General features: G+C 42.9%; 1 protein-coding gene across 1 annotated transcript; it reads right to left on the bottom strand.

Moving 5' to 3' along the window:
• Positions 1-2,366: 2,366 nt before the first annotated feature.
• LOC137240395 (cytochrome c-2) lies at positions 2,367-22,343 on the bottom strand. Its single transcript, XM_067766608.1, has 2 exons — positions 22,290-22,343; positions 2,367-3,132 (listed from the first exon to the last, which is right to left on the bottom strand). Exon 2 carries the CDS (start codon positions 3,090-3,092, stop codon positions 2,766-2,768), a length of 327 nt encoding a protein of 108 aa, XP_067622709.1. The 5' UTR covers positions 3,093-3,132; positions 22,290-22,343; the 3' UTR covers positions 2,367-2,765.
• Between the last annotated feature and the right edge of the window lie 224 nt (positions 22,344-22,567).

The following is a 22,567-nucleotide window of genomic DNA, read 5'->3' as shown; positions in this document are numbered from 1 at the left end:
GGCTGGCTAATTGCTTTGTATGTGGTCATGAGCGTTTCTTTATCTTTTCCCCAAGTACTGCCAGCAAGGGTTTAGAGGATTTTATTACGGCTCTGAATTCTCGGAACAATTGCGGTTGCGTGCGCACCAAAATGTAGATCCTGATCAAACGTCACACCCAAGATTTTGGGGTGTAGGATAGTCGGTAGCGTAGTGCCATCGACGTGGATGTTCAATATGGTCGACATTTGGGGCGTCCATGTTGTAAATAAGGTCGCGGAAGATTTAGTCGGAGACAATGCCAGGTTTCGCGAGGCGAAAAAAGTGGAGAGATCAGGGAGATAGCCGTTTATTTTATTGCACAGCTCATCGATCTCTGGGCCTGGGCCTGTGGCCATTATTGTGCAGTCATCGGCGTAGGAAACGATTGTGACTCCTTCCGGTGGTGAAGGTAGCTTAGATATGTAGAAATTAAACAAAAGTGGGGATAGGACACCACCCTGTGGCACCCCTTGTTTAATTCTCCTTGGTTTTGATGTTTCGTTTCTGAATTGCACCGATGCCTGCCGACCACCCAGATAATTTGCGGTCCACCTTTTAAGACATGGGGGAAGGGTAGACCCTTCCAGGTCTTGCAGTAATGAGCAATGGTTGACCGTATCAAAGGCTTTTGATAGGTCTAGCGCTACGAGTACTGTTCTATGGTGGGGGTATTGATTCAAACCGCAATTTATCTGGGTGCTAATGACATTTAGCGCGGAGGTAGTGCTATAGAGTTTTCTGAAGCCATGCTGATGAAGGGCTAGCTGCAAATGTGCTTGGAAATAAGGGAGCAAAATGGCTTCAAGCGTCTTTGCCACTGGCGATAGGAGAGATATCGGACGATATGACTCACCTACGTTAGCTGGTTTCCCGGGCTTTAGTAGCGGGACCACCTTGGCCATTTTCCATTTCTCGGGTATGGCAAAGGTGGAGAGAGACAGGTTGAAGACATGCGCTAAATATTTGAAACCCTCTTTCCCTAGGTTTTTAAGCATCGGCATGGCTATGCCGTCTGGGCCCACTGCTTTGGATGGTTTAGCGCGACCAATGGCGTCCTCAACCTCTCTAGCGGTGATGGTGATTGGTGACGCGCTGAATTTGTGTTTATGTGCGTGTCTATTGGCTTTCCGTCTATCTTTGTCGACCGTAGGATGCATTATATATTGTCGGCAGAAAGCGCTCGCGCATTTTTCCGCATCCGACAGCACCTTATCGCCGAAGGCGATGGAAACTTTGTCTTTGTGCTTAGTCGGATTCGATAGAGACTTTACGGTGGACCAAAGTTTACCTACACCGGTAGAGATGTTACAACCTCTTAGGTGCTCTTCCCATTTTGCCCGCTTGTGTTCGTCCACAAGCAATCTGATGCGTTGGTTTATATCCCTTATTTGGGGGTCGCCTGGATCAAGCTGTCTTATAAGGTCGCGCTCCCTCGCTAAGCTCGCGGCCTCCGCCGGGAAGTTGGGCCGGATTTCGGGAATTCTCCCGGCGGGAATGAAATGTGCGGAGGCGGATTCAATGACCTTACGGAAGGCACGCTCCCCTTGGCGGGCATCAGTCGGGATAGGGAGGGCAGCAAAGCTGCTGTCTGTTGCAGATTTATATTCTTCCCACTTTCCTTTTTTGAAGTTTATGAAAGTGCGTTTTTCGGTGACGATGAAGTCGGCGGTACGCTCGAACGAAATAAATATGGGCAGGTGGTCGGATGCCAATGTTACCATCGGCTGCCAGTTGACGCAGTTTACGAGTTCTGCGCTCACGACTGAGATATCTGGAGAGCTGTGACAGCTTCCTACCATACGTGTGGGGGCGTCTCCGTTTATTGTGCAGAACGTCGTTTCTTCTATTTGATCCGCCAACATCTCACCCCTACTCTCCGCCCGCAAGTTTGAATGCCATAGATCATGATGGGCATTGAAATCGCCTAAGATAATGCGATTGTTGCCAGTGAGTAAGGCCCTGATATTAGGGCGGTATCCACTGGGGCAACAGGTGGCAGGAGGAATGTAGATGTTGATGATTTCTAGGTTTGCATCGCCTGACCGGACAGATAGGCCTTCACGTTCTAAGACATTGTCCCTGCGGTCGATGCCAGGATCAAATATACAATATTTCACAGAGTGGTGTATGATAAACGCGAGACCGCCTCCATTTCCGCTTTCGCGGTCTTTCCTGTGGACGTTATACCCAGAGCAGGTCTGCAATGCAGACTGTATTTTGCAATTATTAAAAACATGTTTTCAGATCCTCTTAACAAAAGTTTCAGATTTAGGTGTGGCCTTTTGTAACTTTTTTATTTCCTATGGGGAGCAACCCAGTCTAGAAACACGTAAACAAATGCAATATTTGTGTTTTTCGTTTTTTATTGTTTAATTTTTATCTGCGGTTCCTTTTTCTTTTGTCGATTTACAATTAATATATCTTCTTCGATTATTTAACCAAGTAGAAGTTTTGTTTCTCAAAACAGTTTTAAACAATAAAATAAAGAATTGTCCTATGTAGAATAGTATAATTTAAAACTAATAAGTGTAACTTTGCTCTTAGAGAAATGTTGAGGCTCTCAAGGCCTTGCTACCATTTATTTTCAGCAACCTGCCCCAAGTTGTTATTTTGTTAAGATTCTTGACAGTGTCTGTTTGGTGAATTACACAAAACTAATACTCGTATATCATTGAGGTGGTATGCTTTGATGGCATTTTTCTTCTGCTTACCACTATTCATGATTTTTGTGATTTTAGATGTATTTATTTAGTAGCTGATTTGAGGTAAGCAATCAGATCGGCACGCTCATTGGGCTTTTTCAGACCAGCGAAGACCATCTTTGTGCCTGGGATATATTTTTTCGGATTTTCCAGATATTCAAAGAGAGTATCCTCGTTCCAGGTAATACCTTTCGATTTGTTGGCATCTGTGTAGGCGAAACCAGCAGCTTGACCAGTTCTGCGACCGATCAGACCGTGCAAATTAGGGCCGACCTTATGCTTGCCACCAGCTTCAACTGTGTGACATTGAGCACAACGTTGAACGAATAGTTTTTTGCCTTTTTCAACATCACCAGCTGGTACACCCATGTTTGCAGATTTTAGTTATTGATGTTAATAGGCACTCACTCTGCAAGAATTATAAAAATGTGTATAAATTATTCGGTTACCATACGATTTTAAAAACTTAACTTTACTAATTTAATCTTATAAATAAATATTTCTTTAATTTTACGATTCGTTAACTTATACAGATTAATGACAATTTTGTGAAGACCTCACATATACTGAATGAGTTCAGAAATTTAAGTACACACCAACATTCTTTTGTAAGGCGCCATAACCTCCGAGGAGATTTTAGACCGAGCTTCTCTTCTAATTTGCGTTGTGCTTCTTTTCATTTTTTCTACAAATTGGCGGGCGGGACCATATGAGTTTTCACTGAAAGCATTTCAAGATAGAAATACACTCGAAGTGCTTGCAAAACACTGCCGAGGGGCGAAGCCGCCTAGAAAAGTTATTTCGAAAAAAGACTTTGTAATCCTGTTACAAAAATTAATGTATTATATACATATTTAGCAGTCGAGACTCTGGCGGCCCCAAGTTTCTCATGGAACTAGGGGTTTGTTTATTAACGATAGACACTCCCCGAAGGTTTTGTGGAGTGTTCTCGATGTTGATAGTCCTTTGCCGGATATAGATCCGGTACGTTCCGTTAACAAAACAGCTTAAAGGTACCAGCGCGACCATTTCGGGGACGATTAATATGACCACATTAAACCTTCTTGGATTCGCCACGGGTAAGTAGGGTTGTCAATTGGGTTGGAGAAGCTATATATTGCCCTGGCAACCCCTTGAAAGGGTTGCGCTACACAGCCCCTTTACGCGCTGGGAGACTTCACCCACTCGAGGGGGGTCGTGTTACGAAAACGAATGTATCATACACATATTTAGCAGGCGAGGCTCTTGAACCCCAAGTTCATAACGGAAATATTGAGTGGGCGGGATGGCCTAGAAGATTCAATGTGATCATAGGTCTCGAGGCGGTGGGTATAGTAATTTAATGGTGCTTGTTGCCCATATACCTTGTCTATATACGGCAAAGGACGATCAACTTCGACGAGTATCTTTATCGTTACAAGAAGGAGTAGATCTAAACAAATAAAAAACATAATTCGCAACTGAAACACAACCGAAGTCGAACTTGAAGACAACGCTTCCCAAGGCAGTCGGTTCTATGTACCGGAGCGACTCGGGATTTTTCCCGACCAAGGACTGTCATTTCAGTGTGACCCCCTTTAATTTGTTTCGTCCCTCCCACAAATTGTCATCCTCCCAGCAGCTCCTTGCAGCAGGACTGCTACATATTCTCTTACTCCGGGAAGGTATCGAACCCAATCCGGGTCCGTCTCCTGACCCCGGTCCTGAGAAATGGTTTTGCTGCATTTGCCAGAAAATAATCTTTTTAGGACGGTCATACTCTGTTCAGTGTGTCTCGTGCAAGGGATGGTTGCATCGGACAGGTTGTTCTGGGCTTGATCCCAAAACCCGACGTCCACGTAACTTTTATAAATCTTTTGTGGCTCCTTGCTGCTCACGCCCAAGGGCGTCCCGTAGTCTACGCCTAAGCGCCCCTCCACTACCTTCCAGCAGCCTCGCTGCTCAGCAAGCCACAACAAGTACCCGCTGCTGCTCGCGCCCCACGGCGCCAACAATTCAAACAGCTGATACCACCCATAACTACTACCTTCGTAGTAGAGCTGGTAGCAATTCTGAGCATCAGCCCCTGCCCCCGTCTTCTTCTCCCCCCTCTTTTCTGGCAGCAATCGTGCAGGTCAGGGAAACAGACTCTTAGTCCCTACCTCCGTTTGCACCGTCTGCCAGCACAGAATATATAGGTTTGCGACATCCGCTCAATGCAGCTCCTGCCTTGTGTGGTGCCACTTTCCTAGATGTTCTGGTCTCCGCGACGGCAACCCCTCGACGGGTTTCATCGCGCCATGTTGCCAGGTCGCTAACCCAAATCATCCGGGTACCCCAATGCTTGTCCAAGGGCGCCCAGTCCCAAGGCCACAACAGCAATTGCGTCCTGGCCTTCCACAACCTAGGCGTAGTCACCCGTCACTTACCCCTAGAGTGGAGGCGTCACCCCTCATGCACTTCAGAATTCTGCAGTTAAACTGTAATGGACTAACTGGGAAGATTACGGAGATAGTCGATTTCATGAAGCGGCACAACATTCGCATTGCTGCGATTGAAGAGACTAAACTCACAGCAAGATCTGCATTGCAGACCTGCTCTGGGTATAATGTCCACAGGAAGGACCGCGAGAGCGGAAATGGAGGCGGCCTCGCGTTTATTATACACCACTCTGTGCAATATCATATATTTGATCCTGGCATCGACCGCAGGGACAATGTCTTAGAACGTTAAGGCCTATCTGTCCGGTCAGGCGATGCAAATCTAGAAATCATCAACATCTACATCCCTCCTGTCACCTGTTGCCCCAGTGGATACCGCCCTAAAATCTAGGCCTTACTCACTGGCAATCATCGCATTATCTTAGGCGATTTCAATGCCCATCACGACCTATGGCATTCAAACTTGCGGGCGGACAGTAGGGGTGAGATGTTGGCGGATCAAATAGAAGAAACGACGTTCTGCACAATAAACGGAGACGCCCCCACACGTATGGTAGGAAGCTGTCATAGCTCGCCAGCTATCTCAATCGTGAGCGCAGAACTCGTAAACTGCGTCAACTGGCAGCCGATGGTAACATTGGCATCCGACCACCTGCCCATACTTATTTCGTTCGAGCGTACCACCGACTTCATCGTCACCGAAAAACGCACTTTCATAAACTTCAAAAAAGGAAAGTGGGATGAATATAAATCTGCAACAGACAGCAGCTTTGCTGCCCTCCCTATCCCGACTGATGCCCGCCAAGGGGAGCGTGCCTTCCGTAAGGTCATTGAATCCGCCTCGGCACATTTCATTCCCGCCGGGAGAATTCCCGAAATCCGGCCCACTTCCCGGCGGAGGCCGCGAGCTTAGCGAGGGAAGGCGACCTTATAAGACAGCTTGATCCAGGCGACCCCCAAATAAGGGATATAAACCAACTCATCATATTGCTTGTGGACGTACACAAGCGGGCGAAATAGGAAGAGCACCTAAGAGGTTGTAACCTCTCTACCGGTGTAGGTAAACTTTGGTCCACCGTAAAGTCCCTATCGAATCCGACTAAGCACAAAGACAAAGTTTCCATCGCCTTTGGCGATAAGGTGCTGTCGGATGCGGAAAAATGCGCGAGCGCTTTCTGCCGACAATATATAATGCATCCTACGGTCGACAAAGATAGACGGAGAGCCAATAGACACGCACATAAACACAAATTCAGCGCGTCACCAACCACCATCACCGCTAGAGAGGTTGAGGACGCCATTGGTCGCGCTAAACCATCCAAAGCAGTGGGCCCAGACGGCATAGCCATGCCGATGCTTAAAAACCTAGGGAAAGAGGGTTTCAAATATTTAGCGCATGTGTTCAACCTGTCCCTCTCCACCTTTGCCATACCCGAGAAATGGAAAATGGCCAAGGTGGTCCCGCTACTAAAGCCTGGGAAACCAGCTAACGTAGGTGAGTCATATCGTCCGATATCTCTCCTATCGCCAGTAGCAAAGACCCTTGAAGCCATTTTGCTCCCTTTTTTCCAAGCACATTTGCAGCTAGCTCCTCATCAGCATGGCTTCAGAAAACTCTATAGCACTACCTCCGCCCTAAATGTCATTAGCACCCAGATAAATTGCGGTTTGAATCAATACCCACACCATAGAACAGTACACGTAGCGCTAGACCTATCAAAAGCCTTTGATACGGTCAACCATGGCTCATTACTGCAAGACCTGGAAGGGTCTACCCTTCCCCCATGTCTTAAAAGGAGGACCGCAAATTATCTGGGTGGTCGGCAGGCATCGGTGCAATTCAGAAACGAAACATCAAAACCAAGGAGAATTAAACAAGGGGTGTAGGGTTATATTTATATTCAACTTTAAATGTACCTACTTTAAATGAATTTAATTTTTGTTCTTGTTAATTTTTTATATTTCAATTTTGAGATTATTCTTTCAAAAATTTTCATTCGGTTATGAATTTTTAGAACGTATTGTAACTTACATTTAGGAGTCATTAAAATAAAGATATTTTATAAAAAATAAAATAGTGTTTGTACAATTAAATAGTGGTATATTTATCAACGACCACATTGGCGATCAGCCAGGCCTTTTTTAAAAAACCTACAGTGATAAGAAAAACGCTCATCGTTAATTAAGACTAAGGATCACGCTGATTTGTTGGAAGTATTTTTAAAAGCTCTATTGGAATGATCAAAAATCGTAGCTAAAACAATGCTGTCTTATGTTGCGAATAATGAAAGCAGAGAATCTGAAATATCAGTTTATTAAGTGATAGTCTATTGAGCCAACTAATACAAGAGTTTATATTTATGTAGCAGTTTATTTTCGTTCCAAGCATTTGGCAACGGCAAATGATTCATCTATACAACAAGCTGAAATGAACGCAGCCAAACAGGCATTAGGAAATTAGCGTGATTTATTCCCTAAATTGGATCATCAAAAATGTGTTATTGCCAAAAGTAGTTAAAAAGCAAAAATTAGAACAAACAATTAGCGGTGCGATTTATTAATAACATCCTGTATAAAATTAAAATAATTAAAAAATAAAATCTAAATTTAACTAAAAGATTAATTTGAAATAAAGAGCAGAAAATTTACAAATGCTCAGTTACTTGTTAATATTTTTGAGATACTGAACGCGGAATATATTAAAGCTAGAAAGCAACCAATCAAACGTTAAGCAATAACACCACAAACGCGTGTAAGAAAACAAGCAGCTACAAAAATAACTACAAAGAAAGCAGGAACAAATAACAACAAATATAATAGGAAAAACAGCTCACTTGCGAGTGCAGAGAACGTGTAGAAAAGGAACTCAAGAATTTGTTATGCAATTTTGGATTTTCTGGACAAACATATTATTTCGAAATAAGTAAAAAATATACAATTGCGAGAAATATTTGGTGAGCTGTATCTAGCATTAATATTATTTATATGTATATGTATATGTATCAAAATATATTAAACATTTTGGTTTTGTAAACGCTCCTTTCCGGACATTTTTATTTCTTCCTATAATATAATTTTTGTAATTATTTTTATTAACAATGCTTCATTCACCATCAATCATCGTAAACGATTCGCTTATTGATTTGGATAATGAAAATTATCAAAATTATTTACCAAATCCATATGTGAATCAAAATAACGAAATTTTTGCTACATCGGTAAAACTTCCCCAATTTTGGACTAATTGCCCTGAAGCATGGTTCATCCATGCTGAAATGCAATTTAGTCGAAAGAACATTACTCAGGAAGGGACAAAATATGAATATGTCATAACTGCACTTACGCAGGATGTAATTATGACAATTCTTGATTTTATTCAAAATCCTCCTGAAGATGACAAATTTTCTGCATTAAAGAAAATTTTAATTGAACGGCACTCATTAAGTGAGAATGGCAAGTTAGATCGAATGTTATCCGATTCAGAAATGGGAGATTGTAAACCTTCTGAGTTTTATCGGTCTCTAGTGCTACTCTCTGGAAACAATTTTAGCAAGGAAATTCTTAAAAAGCTTTGGATAAGGAAGTTGCCAAAAAATTTAAGTATTATCCTTGCTAGTTCGAATTCGACTGAAATAAGTGAATTAGTTAAATTAGCCGATAATATTTGGGAAGCTTATAATAAAAATGAAATAGCTTCAGTTAGTAATTTTCTAAATTCTAAAAGCGAAAATACAATTATTTCAAATTTAGTTCAAACAACTAACATTATTTGCAAAAATTTTGAAAAATTATCATTAGAGATCAGTGAAATTAAAAATCAGATGAGTCAAAATTATTCAAGGTCCCGATTTTTTAGTAAGAATCGCTTTAGAAGTCCCTCTAGATATAGATCAAAGTCTCGTGACAACCCCAATTGGCTCTGTAGGTATCATTATAAGTTTGGTAATCAGGCTTTGAAGTGCGAACAACCATGCGCTTTTAAAAATAACAATAGTTCGTCAAACTAAAGTCATCCGTTGTTGCGGCGACAAACAACGGATATTTAGACACCTTTACACGTCGCTTATTTATTTTTGATAAAACAAACAAATTGAATTTTTTAATAGATAGTGGAGCAGAAATTTCAGTGCTTCCGGTTTCAAAATCTTCATGTTCGAAAAAGTCATCAGATATTATTTTAACGGCAGCTAACGGTTCAACGATTTCGACATACGGTAAAAAACTTTTAACCTTAAATTTGGGACTGCGTCGCGAATTTCCGTTCACGTTTTTAATAGCAGATATAGCTAAACCAATTATCGGTGCTGATTTTCTGTGTAAATATGGTCTCTTAATTGATGTTAAACGCAAATGCTTAGTAGATCCGGTAACAAGTCTTTCAGTTAACACAATTTCATGTGTTTGTAATGTTTCGCTACCAAAAGTTTTCGCTGTTGATAACAAATTTACAAAGTTATTGAAAGAATTTCCTTCTTTATTTTCTGAACCAGATTATTCACAACCAGTTAGACATACAACAGTTCACAGACTAGTCACTGAAGGAAATTTACCATTTTCTAAACCAAGGCGTTTAGACCCTATTAAATTCAAAGTAGCTAAAACTGAATTCGATTTTTTAGTAAAGACAGGGATATGTAGGCCTTCTAATTCAGCGGTAGCATCTCCTTTGCATCTTGTACCCAAGAAGGAGTTAAATGACTGGCGTCCTTGTGGAGATTTTAGAAGATTAAACGTTGTAACAGTCCCTGATCGTTATCCTTTGCCCCATGTTCATGACTTCAACATGAATCTCAGAAATAAGAAAGTATTTTCGAAGCTAGATTTGGTAAGAGCTTATCACCAAATTCCAATGGCAGAAGAGGATATCTATAAAACTGCAATCACTACGCCTTTTGGCATGTTTGAATTTGTACGAATGCCTTTCGGGCTTAGGAATTCCGCGCAAACTTTTCAACGATTTATTAATGAAGTAGTTAATGATTTAGACTTTGTTTTTACATATATTGATGATCTCTTAGTGGCAAGCGAAAATGAGGAACAACATTTCAAAGATCTTCGCGTACTATTTCAGCGCCTAACGGAGTACGGTTTAAATATAAAACCAAGTAAATGTATTTTTGGCGTAACAAATGTTGACTTTTTAGGACATAATATTTCTGAAACGGGAATTAGACCCTCAGAAGAAAAAGTTTTAGCCATTCGAAATTTTGATCGTCCAAAATCTATTAAGCAGGCACAAAAATTTATTGGTATGGTTAATTATTACCATCGATATATACCAAAATTAGCAGAGTTTACGACAGTTATCTATGATTTAATTAATAGAACAAATAAGAAGCGAGACAAGATTTTAATTTGGGACGATACATCTAATAAAGCTTTTGAATGCATTAAAGAAAAGTTTGCATCTGCGATATTGTTAAATCATTTTAACAAAGATGCAAAACTTTCTTTAAATGTAGATGCATCCAATACGGCAATAGGTGGTGTCATACATCAAACGTTTAATAATAAGTCAGAACCACTTGCATTCTTTTCAAAGAAATTGTCTCCATCCGAAATTAAATATAGTGCATTTGATAGGGAACTATTAGCTATTTATTTGAACATTAAACATTTTACTGGCATATGCTGATGACATTGATATCATCGGCCTAAACACCCGCGCTGTTAGTTCTGCTTACTCCAAGCTGGAAAAAGAAGCGGTAAAGATGGGTTTGATGGTGAATGAGGACAAAACGAAGTACCTGCTGTCATCGAGCAAAGAGTCAGCGCATATGCGCCTTGGCAACCACGCTACTGTTGGCAGCCATAATTTCGAAATAGTAAAAGACTTCGTTTATTTGGGAACCAGCATCAACATTAGCAACAACATCAGCACTGAAATCCAGCGAAGAATCAATCTTGCCAATAAATGCTACTTTGGACTAGGTAGGCAATTGAAAAGTAAAGTCCTCTCTCGGCGAACGAAAATCGTACTCTACAAGTCACTTATCGTACCCGTCCTGCTATATGGGGCAGAAGCATGGACCATGACAACAGCAGATGAAGCGGCTTTGGGAGTGTTCGAGAGAAAAGTTCTTCGAAAGATTTATGGACCTCTACGCGTTGGCGATGGCGAGTACCGAAGAAGATTTAATGATGAGCTGTACGAGCTATACGCAGACATCAACATAGTCCAGCGAATTAAAACGCAGCGGCTGCGCTGGCTAGGCCATGTTATGCGAATGAAAGATGATGCTCCGGCCAAGAAAGTGTTTCTATCGGAACCCGCCTATGGAAGCAGAGGTAGAGGGCGGCCCCCACTCCGTTGGAAGGACCAGGTGGAAAACGATTTAAACTCCCTTGGTGTGACCAATTGGCGCCGGTTGGCGGAGCGAAGGAGCGACTGGCGCGCCTTGTTGGACGGCCATAACCGTTTAGACGGTTAAGCGCCAATTAAGTAAGTAAGTAAGTAAACATTTTCGTTACCTTCTAGAAGGACGTGAATTTACAGTTTTCACAGATCACAAGCCTCTTGTATTTGCTTTAAATTCAAAAACAGAACGCAGTCCAATACAGACTAGACATATGGAATTCATTGCGCAGTTTACGAATGACATTAGGTATATAAAATCCTAGGCCTTTCATTCCAAACAATTTAAGAAAAATAATATTTGATATGTTACATGGGATTTCACATCCTGGTAGTAGAGCTACACGTCGTTTGATAGTTAAGAAATATTTTTGGCCTAAAATGAATAAAGATATTAATACTTGGTCTAAAGAATGTATAAGTTGTCAAAAATCGAAAGTACATCGTCATACAAAATCTCCAGTTATGAAAATTCCAATTCCAAAATCTAGATTTGAACACATTCACTTAGATATTGTTGGACCCTTACCTGTTTCAAAAGGATATCGTTACATATTAACTATAATTGATAGATTTACACGTTGGCCAGAGGCATTCGCACTAAGAGATATTTCTGCAATTACGGTTGTAAATAAATTTTTTAAAGAATATATTTCACGTTTTGGAGTTCCATTAGAAATAACAACAGATCAGGGATCTCAATTTACTTCAAACTTGTTTTCAGAATTAACGAAACTTCTTGGAAGTCATCAAATAACAACTTCTCCTTATCATCCCCAAGCTAATGGAATGATAGAACGTTTTCATAGACAGCTTAAATCTTCAAAAATGGCTAGGAATGGATCCAGAGATTGGTATGAAGAGTTACCAATAGTACTTATGGGTTTGCGATCGATTTTTAAAGAAGATATTTCAGCAACACCGGCTGAAATGGTGTATGGACAAAATTTAAGATTACCTGGTGAATTATTTGTTTCAACTACAGAGAATATAACTTCAACGGATGTTTTAAGTAGTTTGCGTGAACATTTTAAAAATTTTAAATCAAATTTGGAACATCATCAAAATTCTAGTGGTATTTTTGTTCCAAAAGATTTAAAAGATTGTAATTTTGTTTTTGTACGTGTAATAAACAAACATTCCTTGCAACATCCGTATGAAGGTCCTTATAGAGTTATTGAAAAAGATATTAAAAACTTTAAAATTGAAATAAACAATGAAATTAAATCTATTCCTATTGATCGTTTAAAACCAGCAATGATTGATAAAATACAGATACCTAACACAAAAACAAAAAAGAAAGTTACTTTTAATTTATTTAACGTTAAATCTCCGGAAGGGGGAGTATTGTAGGGTTATATTTATATTCAACTTTAAATGTACCTACTTTAAATGAATTTAATTTTTGTTCTTGTTAATTTTTTATATTTCAATTTTGAGATTATTCTTTCAAAAATTTTCATTCGGTTATGAATTTTTAGAACGTATTGTAACTTACATTTAGGAGTCATTAAAATAAAGATATTTTATAAAAAATAAAATAGTGTTTGTACAATTAAATAGTGGTATATTTATCAACTACCACAAGGGGTGCCACAGGGTGGTGTCCTATCCCCACTTTTGTTTAATTTCTACATATCTAAGCTACCTTCACCACCGGAAGGAGTCACAATCGTTTCCTATGCCGATGACTGCACAATAGTGGCCACAGGCCCAGGCCCAGAGATCGATGAGCTATGCAATAAAATAAACGGCTATCTCCCTGATCTCTCCAGTTTTTTCGCCTCGCGAAACCTGGCATTGTCACCGATTAAATCTTCCGCGACCTTATTTACAACATGGACGCCCCAAATGTCGACCATATTGAACATCCACGTCGATGGCACTACGCTACCGACTGTCCTACACCCCAAAATCTTGGGTGGACGTTTGATCAGGATCTACATTTTGGTGCGCACGCAACCGCAATTGTTCCGAGAATTCAGAGCCGTAATAAATTCCTCAAATCCCTTGCTGGCAGTACCTGGGGAAAAGATAAAGAAACGCTCATGACCACATACAAAGCAATTAGCCAGCCGATTACGTGCTAAGCGTCACCCATATGGTCGCCAAGCCTCTCAGAATCGCCACGGGCTGTCTTCTTATGTCCCCAGAACACCATCTGCATAACGAGGCGAGAATACTCCCCATCAGGGAGAGAAATGAGATGCTGACCAAACAGTTTCTGTTGAATACCCAGAAACCTGAGCATCCCAACAGACATCTGATTGACGAACCAGCACCGCCTAGGGGCCTAAGGACAGGCCCCTGCGAGGACAGGCACCTTGTAGTGGTGCAGGGGCTTACGCCGATCGTAAGTGATTGCGAGCCGGCCGGATAGTGGTAGCCTGGCTACTAACATCCGGCTGATTCGTCGCGCATGCGAGCGGTAACCAGGAACTGTCACCTCCTAATCCAGGGTGTTATGCGACACCGTGCCCATTGGACTGGTTTGCAGCCAGGAGGTCTACAACACCGGCTGTATTATAACGGCGCCTCTCTGACACCGGGCCGCCTTGGGGAGTAACTATGGCCTTACCGCGTCAAGGGGCTCTGCCGCGGTGGACGAACCGAGTTCCCCTATATATTAAAATAGATCACTACGCTTGCCAAGTCAAGCATGTGATCGTACGAAAAAGATGATGAATACAAACATAAATAATAAAAACCAACAACAAAAACAAATTGAAGGAAAAGAGATGAGGTCAAATGCTAAAAGCGGCGGTAACAACAAACGCCGAAGAGAAAAACAGGGCGAGAGAACTTACTCCCTGAGTCATCTAAACCTGACGGCGGAAGAACTTGCCCTTTTCGAGGAGCATGCCAGAGACGACGATGACCAAACGTCCGGGAGCGAGACGGTGAAAAAGGTAAAGGAGGACACGGCAACCAGACTCCAGCGCCAGAGTGGGCAGAGCACCACCAAGACGGTCAGCGAGGACAAACAACACCACGGTGGGTCAATCACCACCGTGAAGAATGTCATGGCCAACAAAAGTGAACAGCACAGTGGGCACAGCACCACGAAACCAGAGAGCAGCGCCAAACCACACCACGGTGGGTTAATCACCACCAGTGGGCCAAGCCGAGCAGAGGCTAAGAAGAGCGATAGGAGCGATAGGAGCCCGGAAAAGGGGCACCCATCCACCCAAGAAAAAAGCACACTCAGCTACAGCCACTGCGAAAACCGGCAAAGAAGAACCCGAGGGGATAGGGAAGAGCAGCGGGAGAGTCGCAAACGCTCACCCTCTAGGCATTGACACAGCAGCAGAGAATCAGCGGCCAAAAGACATCTGGGTGAAGAATGTGACCGCGAGTACCCAGGGGGACGAAAACGATCCAATCCAAGGGACGAGAAGGTCGAGCGAGACAGAGGAAGGAAGAGGTCATACACGGGACATGAAAGTCGTTCGCCGAATAAGAACGCAAATGCCAGAGCAAGGTCATCGTCGTCCGCGGACTCTGGCACAGAGCGGCATCATGGTGCAAGCTGGCCCGAACTGGGAGAGCTAGGTGGCTTTGACGACCCTAGAAGAATCGGGCTAAGTGGAGCAGGTAAGAAGTGGTATCTTCGGTACCTAAAGCAAGGAAGGACTCCGGACAGTGCACGCGAGAAGGCACTGCAGCACATGAGGCCAAGTAAGAAAAACCCGCCGGCCCGGAAATCAGGGCGTGGCGAGCGAGAAACGGCGAGGGGCGAGCATGCATCGCATCACCGCGGGTCATATAACCGCGGGCACCAACAAAGCCGTAACAACAAACAGAGCGCTCCCGCTGACAACCTGAGAGGAGGTCAGGGAAGACGGGAGGACGCACCACAGTCCAGGGGACAGAGGGCTTACCCCACACCTTCCACCTCGCGTAGGGCGAATGCGCCGCCGCCAGCACCTGGTGCATCAACTTCACAAGTGAGGCCAAGAATGCAAGGCTACTCGGATGCTTTAAAGGGCATACGAATGGCGGTGCTTCCAAGGCAATATCCGGCGGAGGTCCTGAGCCAGGAAGAGCTGACGCGGCTGCAGGATACCATAATGATTGAGGTATCGAAGGGTTGGGGAAAGCAATCTCTGGCCTTCTGCGGTGTATATTTTAGACCAGGACTACTCCTTGTAGACTGCAAGGATGAGCAAACAGCCGAATGGCTGACTAATATCACACCAACTCTACAGGGTTGGGAGGGCCCTGCCCTTATTACGAGGAAAGGGGATGATATACCACCGACGCATACCGTCACTATGTATCTCCCCAGGAGCAATGATCAGGAATTCGCGCTTAAACTGCTGAAGGCACAGAACACATTCTTAAATGTCGCGTTTTGGCGTATAATCAGCAGCAGTGCCGAGGAGGGAGGCCTACGGGTAAACGTAGCTATCGACGAGGCATCATTTATAAAAATAAAAGAAGCTGGTTTCAAGGTGAACTACCGGTTTAGCTTTGTCCCGGTCAGACCCTGGAAACAAAAAGCCCCAGCTAGTGTGGAGCAAACCCACTCACAATCGCAGATCACTGGGGAGCAAATCCCAGAGGCACCAACAACATCCACCCAGTGCCCAGCCAGCGTCTCCTCAGCCATAGGCGCAACACCCGGGTTAATCACCGGTCAGGAGCCTACGCAAGCTCCCTCAACACAGGAGCTACTGGAAGGGCTGAATTTAGAGAACCTAGGTTTAGAGGACAAAGGAGAGGAAACCCTGCGGCTGTCCGGTGAGGACGAGCTGTTAAGGTTTCAGCTCTGACCGACCCACACACAAAGGTTGCCCAGATCAACCTGCACCATGCTAAAGCTGCTTCGGCAGTAATAGCACGCAGGTTCGCCTCGGAAGATCTGGGCATAGCACTCATCCAAGAACCTTGGGTGTATAAGGGTCAGGTGAGAGGACTAAAAGAGAGAAATAATAAGGTAATTTGGGATCTTTCTCAGGAAAGACCAAGAGCGTGTGTAGTGCTTAACAATTCCATTAACTACTTTTGCATTACAGAGTTTATGAGTCAAGACCTCGTAGCAGTTCAGGCGGTGATGGAAATACAGGGAGAGCCAAGGAACATCGTCTTCGCAGCGGCCTATTTTGCGGGAGATAACCACCAGGTCCCTCCAGAGGGTGTGAAGAAACTGACGGAATATTGCAGACGGGCAAAATTACCGTTAATTATGGGATGCGACGCCAATGCGCACCACGAGGTATGGAACAGCTCAGACACCAATTCAAGGGGTGAGTGCGTTCTTGAATTTATTATTAGTAATGACCTAAGTATATACAACGTTGGGAATTCACCAACCTTCATCACTAGGTCTAGAGAGGAAGTCCTGGATATAACCCCAGATCGTTGGCTGATGAGCTGGTCTCGGGATGGGGGGTTTCCTCTGAACCCTCCATGTCGGACCATCTTATTATCCAGTTTGTCATCGGGGCTATACCTCTAGAAGGACCACCAAAGCGAAATCCCAGGAACACAAACTGGGATATGTTTAGAAATACAATACAGGAAAATCTTGCCACTATAGAGAATAGGAACAGAGGAACAAGTTATATGGAATTAGAGATCAGGGTTAACAACTTCAACAGTGTGATTATTGAAGCGTATAACTCTAGCTGTCGTGAATCAAAGGGCCCAGGGAGTAAAACCCCCTGGTGGTCGAGGAAGCTCTCGGAAATGAGGAAAACCGTGCGCAAACTCTTCAACCAAAGGAGACGCACGGGAAACTGGGAGCAGTACACAGCAAATCTAACAACATATAACAAAGAGATTAGGAAAGCTAAAAGAGAGAGCTTCAGGAAATTTTGCGAGGGCATAACAGAAGTTCCAGAGGCAGCAAGGCTTCATAAAGCCCTAGCCAAGGACCAAAGGGAGACGCGATTATCGATGAAACTCCCCGATGGAACCTATACAAGGACAGAGGAGGAAAGAGCACATGCCCTGCTTGCAGCGCATTTCCCGGACGCATCCTCGGAAACCTCGCCGGAGGAGGTTCAAGAGGTAAGACCGACACCCACAGATTGGAACCTCGCCAAAGAACTCTTCAGCGACAGCACAGTTAAGTGGGCAGTAAGGTCTTTCCAGAGCTACAAATCTCCGGGAGTGGATGGCATATATCCAGCCTTTCTGCAGCAGGGAGAGGAATTGGCCAGGATTATGAGGGATAGCCTCGCACTGGCATACATCCCAACAGTGTGGAGAAGAGCAAAAGTGGTCTTTATACCTAAAATGGCAAAAAAGGACTACTCTAGCCCAAAGTCCTTTAGGCCTATAAGCCTGACATCCTTTGCTCTGAAAGCAATGGAGAAAATTGTAGACCACGAGATCAGATCAAAGGTTCTCGATAGAATGCCACTACATCGAGATCAGCATGCATATAGGACAGGCAGGTCGACAGAAACTGCATTGTATCAACTGTCCACAGAAATCCAAAGTGCGTTCGAGTGCGGGGAGATAACGCTATGCGCATTTTTGGACATAGAGGGGGCTTTCGACAACACGACACACGAAAGTGTGAATCGGGCACTCGAGAGAAGAGAGATACAACGTCCAATCCGTATGTGGATAAACGCCTTATTGCGTACGAGGACTGCCGAAACCTCAAGTGGGGACGGTACAGTAGAGATCAAAACAACGAAAGGATGTCCGCAAGGGGGCGTCCTGTCACCCCTGCTGTGGAGCCTGGTAGTAGATGAACTTCTACAGAGGCTCTCAGAAAACGGAATCCGATGTCAGGGGTACGCGGATGATATTGTTATCATTGTAAGGGGCAAATTTGAGAGCACCCTTTGCGACATAATGCAAAGGGCATTGAGGCTAACGAAAGAATGGTGTAATGAGGTAGGGCTAAGTATCAACCCTAACAAGACATCCATTGTGCCCTTCACCAGGAAAAGAAAACTGGAAGGGATTAGGCAAATCACAATGGAGGGAGTACAGATGGAGTACACGACTGAGGTGAAATACTTGGGAGTCACGTTTGACTCTAAGCTCTTATGGAGGAAACACGTCGACAATACCATATCAAAGGCTACAAGAGCAATAATGGTGTGCAGACGTATTGCAGGAAGATCCTGGGGATGCAGCCCAAAGATCCTAAGATGGATGTACACTATGATAGTGAGACCTATCATAGTGTACGGAGCAGTTGCGTGGGCATCAAGGACAACCATGGTGACCGTACAAAAATCACTCACGAAGCTTCAACGCTTAGCGTGTGTCTGCATTACGGGAGCTATGCGAACATGCCCGACGGCAGCAATAGAGGTGCTGATTGAGTTAACGCCTCTACATATAATAATTGAGCAGGCAGCCAGGAGAACTTTAGTAAACATAGCTAAAGAGGGATATGGAAGAGGCAAAGTGATACAGTCACGGAGCATGGCAAAGCTGCAGGAGCAGATTCCACTTATCCAACTTCCCAGAGATGATACGAGGAAGATAATTAAGTTTGAGAAGCGCTTCAAAATAGAGCTGGGGAACAAATGTACGTGGGACACTTCCAGGATTGAAGCGCTTCACCAGGAACACACCATAAAATGGTACACCGATGGCTCGAAGACACCGGAGGGCATAGGAGCGGGGATCGTCGGCCCCCGAACCAAAATATCCCTACCACTCGGAAAATATCCGAGCATCTTCCAAGCCGAAGTTGTTGCCATAAGCCGGTGTGCAGAGATAAACTTACAGCGGGGATATACCAACGAGAAAATCGCTATACTCAGCGACAGTCCAGCTGCACTCAAGGCATTATCATCAGTTGAGATTAAATCATCAACAGTCCTTGAGTGCGTAGAGAGGTTAAACAGTCTAGGAGTTAATAACACCATCAGTCTAGCATGGGTACCTGGACACAGGGGAGTGGATGGTAACGAGCGAGCGGACGAGCTTGCCAGGTTGGCAGCGGCCGGAAAGCCAATAGGTCCCGAGCCTATGGTCCCAATAGGGTCACATACAATAAGGGAGGAATTTAGACAAAAGGAGGCGTGCCTCAGAGAACAACACTGGCGTGAAAGTCCAGGACTTCGGCAGGCAAAGGCACTAATAGGAGGGTACAATTCAAAGCGATATAAGGCTATGATTAATCTCCCAAAAATTAGCCTTAGGATTTTAACAGGTATACTCACAGGTCACTGTAGGCTAAAGAGCCATATGCATAAATTGGGTATATCGGCTAGTAGCCTCTGTCGATTCTGTGATGCCGAAGATGAGTCTGCAGAACACATCCTGAAGGAATGTGATGCAGTCGCGAGACGAAGGCTTAGGATCCTAGGATCATCCAAATTAGAAAATAGTCACATACATTCTCTGAAGCCAAGAACCATTCTGGATTTTATCAGAGAACTCGGCTTGGATGAAGTGTTGTAAAGAGAATGAGGGCACAATAGACCAATAGGTCGCAGTGCTTAACCTCACAACATCTATCTATCTAGGGGCCTAAGGAGTCATCTCCGTAAGCATTTTGAGGAAATACGGCACCTGAGAACCCAGCCGTATGAAGCGAAAAAACACAAGCAGGTCCTTGGTGAACTCCATAGACAGGCGTCGGACCTTTATGTCGGGAATTGCCCGGTGAATCCAGTACTTGAAGAAAAATATCCAGAACTCGCGCAAGAGGAACGCATACTCGCCAGGGAAACGCGTGTCACTCTTGCTCAACTTCGTTCTGGATACTGTAACAGGTTAAACTCTTACCTATCCAGAATCAACCGCGACATACAAAATGTATGCCCCGCTTGCAATGTGTCCCCACATGACACCAACCATCTCTTTAATTGTAATGTAGAACCAACGCCTCTAACACCCCTTTCCTTATGGTCCACCCCTGTTGAAACGGCAAGTTTCCTTGGACTCTCGTTAGAGGATATTGATGACAATTTGTGATCGGTCGCGGCTATTAGGTGGGGCGAGCATTGCTACAACAACAACAACAACTTGAAGACAAAAGTGAATACCTTAACGGGTTAAGGGGATCAATGGGTCACACAAAAATCAATAACTATCCGTCGAGCAAGTTACAGCAGATGCTAGTACCGGATTCATGCGGTAAAGAACTACCCACGCAGCTCTCCCTAAAAATACGCAAGCACACGTAACTACACAAACTTGATATTAACTTATATCCTATGTATGCTATCAATGACCGTAGGCACATTGTATGTATTTGATAAGGTGAGTCAGATGTTGCCTGACTACATCAGCCTCATACGTCATCAAAGTTGTTTCATATTGCATGCTTCCTAATAAAAGCAGAAAAAAACTGCTCCATAAGTGGAGTAGTAAGTATTTTTCGCTAATTCAATGATAGTATTAAAGCATATCTAAAAATGCAAAAATAAATCCATAAATAGCATAAGAAATGTACACATTAGTGTTCATTTAATGCTAGACGTAGGAGCCTTGCCTGTAAAAATGTGCACTTGAAAATTACAACCTAGTGGGTCATGACAAGAACTTGTTATGTAACCAATTTGTGTAAAAAAAAAAATTAAAAAAAAAAGGGTAGATGTGTACTCTAATTTTTAACTACTTCCAACAGTTTGTCTATCGAATTGATAGATAATTGATGTCTGCCCCTACCAGAATATATTGTCGTCACCAAGGTGAGAGCTCTAAGTTCACTCTACACACAAAATTCATTATCGATACCGATTAGAATCCTATTTTGCTTAGGATTGCTTAGGAGAAATTTAACGGAGTTAATTTAAAAACCTGTCGCAATCGTTCAAAATTAGTGCTATCAAAAGCTAACAAAAGTAAGAAACAACTTGTCGTTCTGGGTGGGCCTTATTGCTCATAATCTTCAAAATCTTATAGTGATTGAGTCGTTTTCTATCAATTTACTTGGATCCTTTCACTTTTATAATAATTTCGAAAACAATTCTTTTCACGCTAGGAATTAGCAGCATGAACTTGTGATATAATTCCCCAAAATTTTGCAACACATATTTATGTATGTATGCACATATGTATATAATCTATATAGATAAATTAGTGTACATGATCACTCTTGGCCAAATTCTGAAATTAGACCAAGGTCCACCTACAATAAGTATTTCACCCCGCATTCATTTTAGCACACAATTAAAAACCAATCTAAGTGTGCTAATTCTATACGAAAGCGTGACACACTAATCCATGTCCAAAAATAGCGAGAGTGGCATCAGAAGACCCGTTTTGAATCCAGGATCGTGAATCCGAAAACGGAAGACCCCCGTGTATTAAGGGTGTCATGCTATCGTATAGCATTACCCTAAGTGTTTGTTAGCCACGTGCTGACATACATCTTGAACTAGTAAAATTACGGATTCGTGATTTCGTAATGAAACTACTGCTTACGGTAAGTCTATTTGAGCGGTCGAATGCTAATACGCTACCAAAAATATCGAGACAGGTGCCAAAAGACGTGTATTAATCTCGCCAACAATAATCCGAAGGCGGAATATAAACATTCTATCTCTGTCCGGAGATATTTGCTTTTATCTATTGTATATAATTATTTTATGTAACATTAAAAATTATCAACCCCTAACCATTGCACAAGAATGTATAGATATGTACAGGCCAAATTCCGCACTGCAATTTGTGGGCGGGTTATGTAATTCATTTAATTAAAATTCTTGATTTATGCTTTCACTTTAACAAAAATATAGATATTTTTACTTAGTTGTTTTCATATGCTATAAAACCCATTACATTCTCATATAAATATTTCACCATAAATGTAATTAATAATTAGATTTCAACAAACTGTACTAAAATACCCACTGCACTTACATTGAACACATATACAACTCTACTGATCCATGTGATTTTTGTTGCGCTAACGACCATGATACAAAAAATGGAGGTAGTTCCATGTAGTGTGACGTTAACCACTTTACTTTTGCGGGGACAATGACAATTTCACCAAAAACAAGCTACCAGATTGAAAAATGTTGCGAATTTTCTAATTTTGGTGGATTTCATATTAACGAATATATAAATATCAGCCTAGAAAAGAAGGTTTTTAAGAAGGTTTTTAATAAGTTTTTCGAGCTCCCGAAAATTGTTTT

The sequence above is a fragment of the Eurosta solidaginis genome, chromosome 2 (genome assembly GCF_040869045.1).
Source record: "Eurosta solidaginis isolate ZX-2024a chromosome 2, ASM4086904v1, whole genome shotgun sequence".
Taxonomy (NCBI): Eukaryota; Metazoa; Arthropoda; class Insecta; order Diptera; family Tephritidae; genus Eurosta; species Eurosta solidaginis.
Note: the sequence above shows the minus strand (reverse complement) of the source record. Positions and strands in the feature narration are given on the sequence as shown.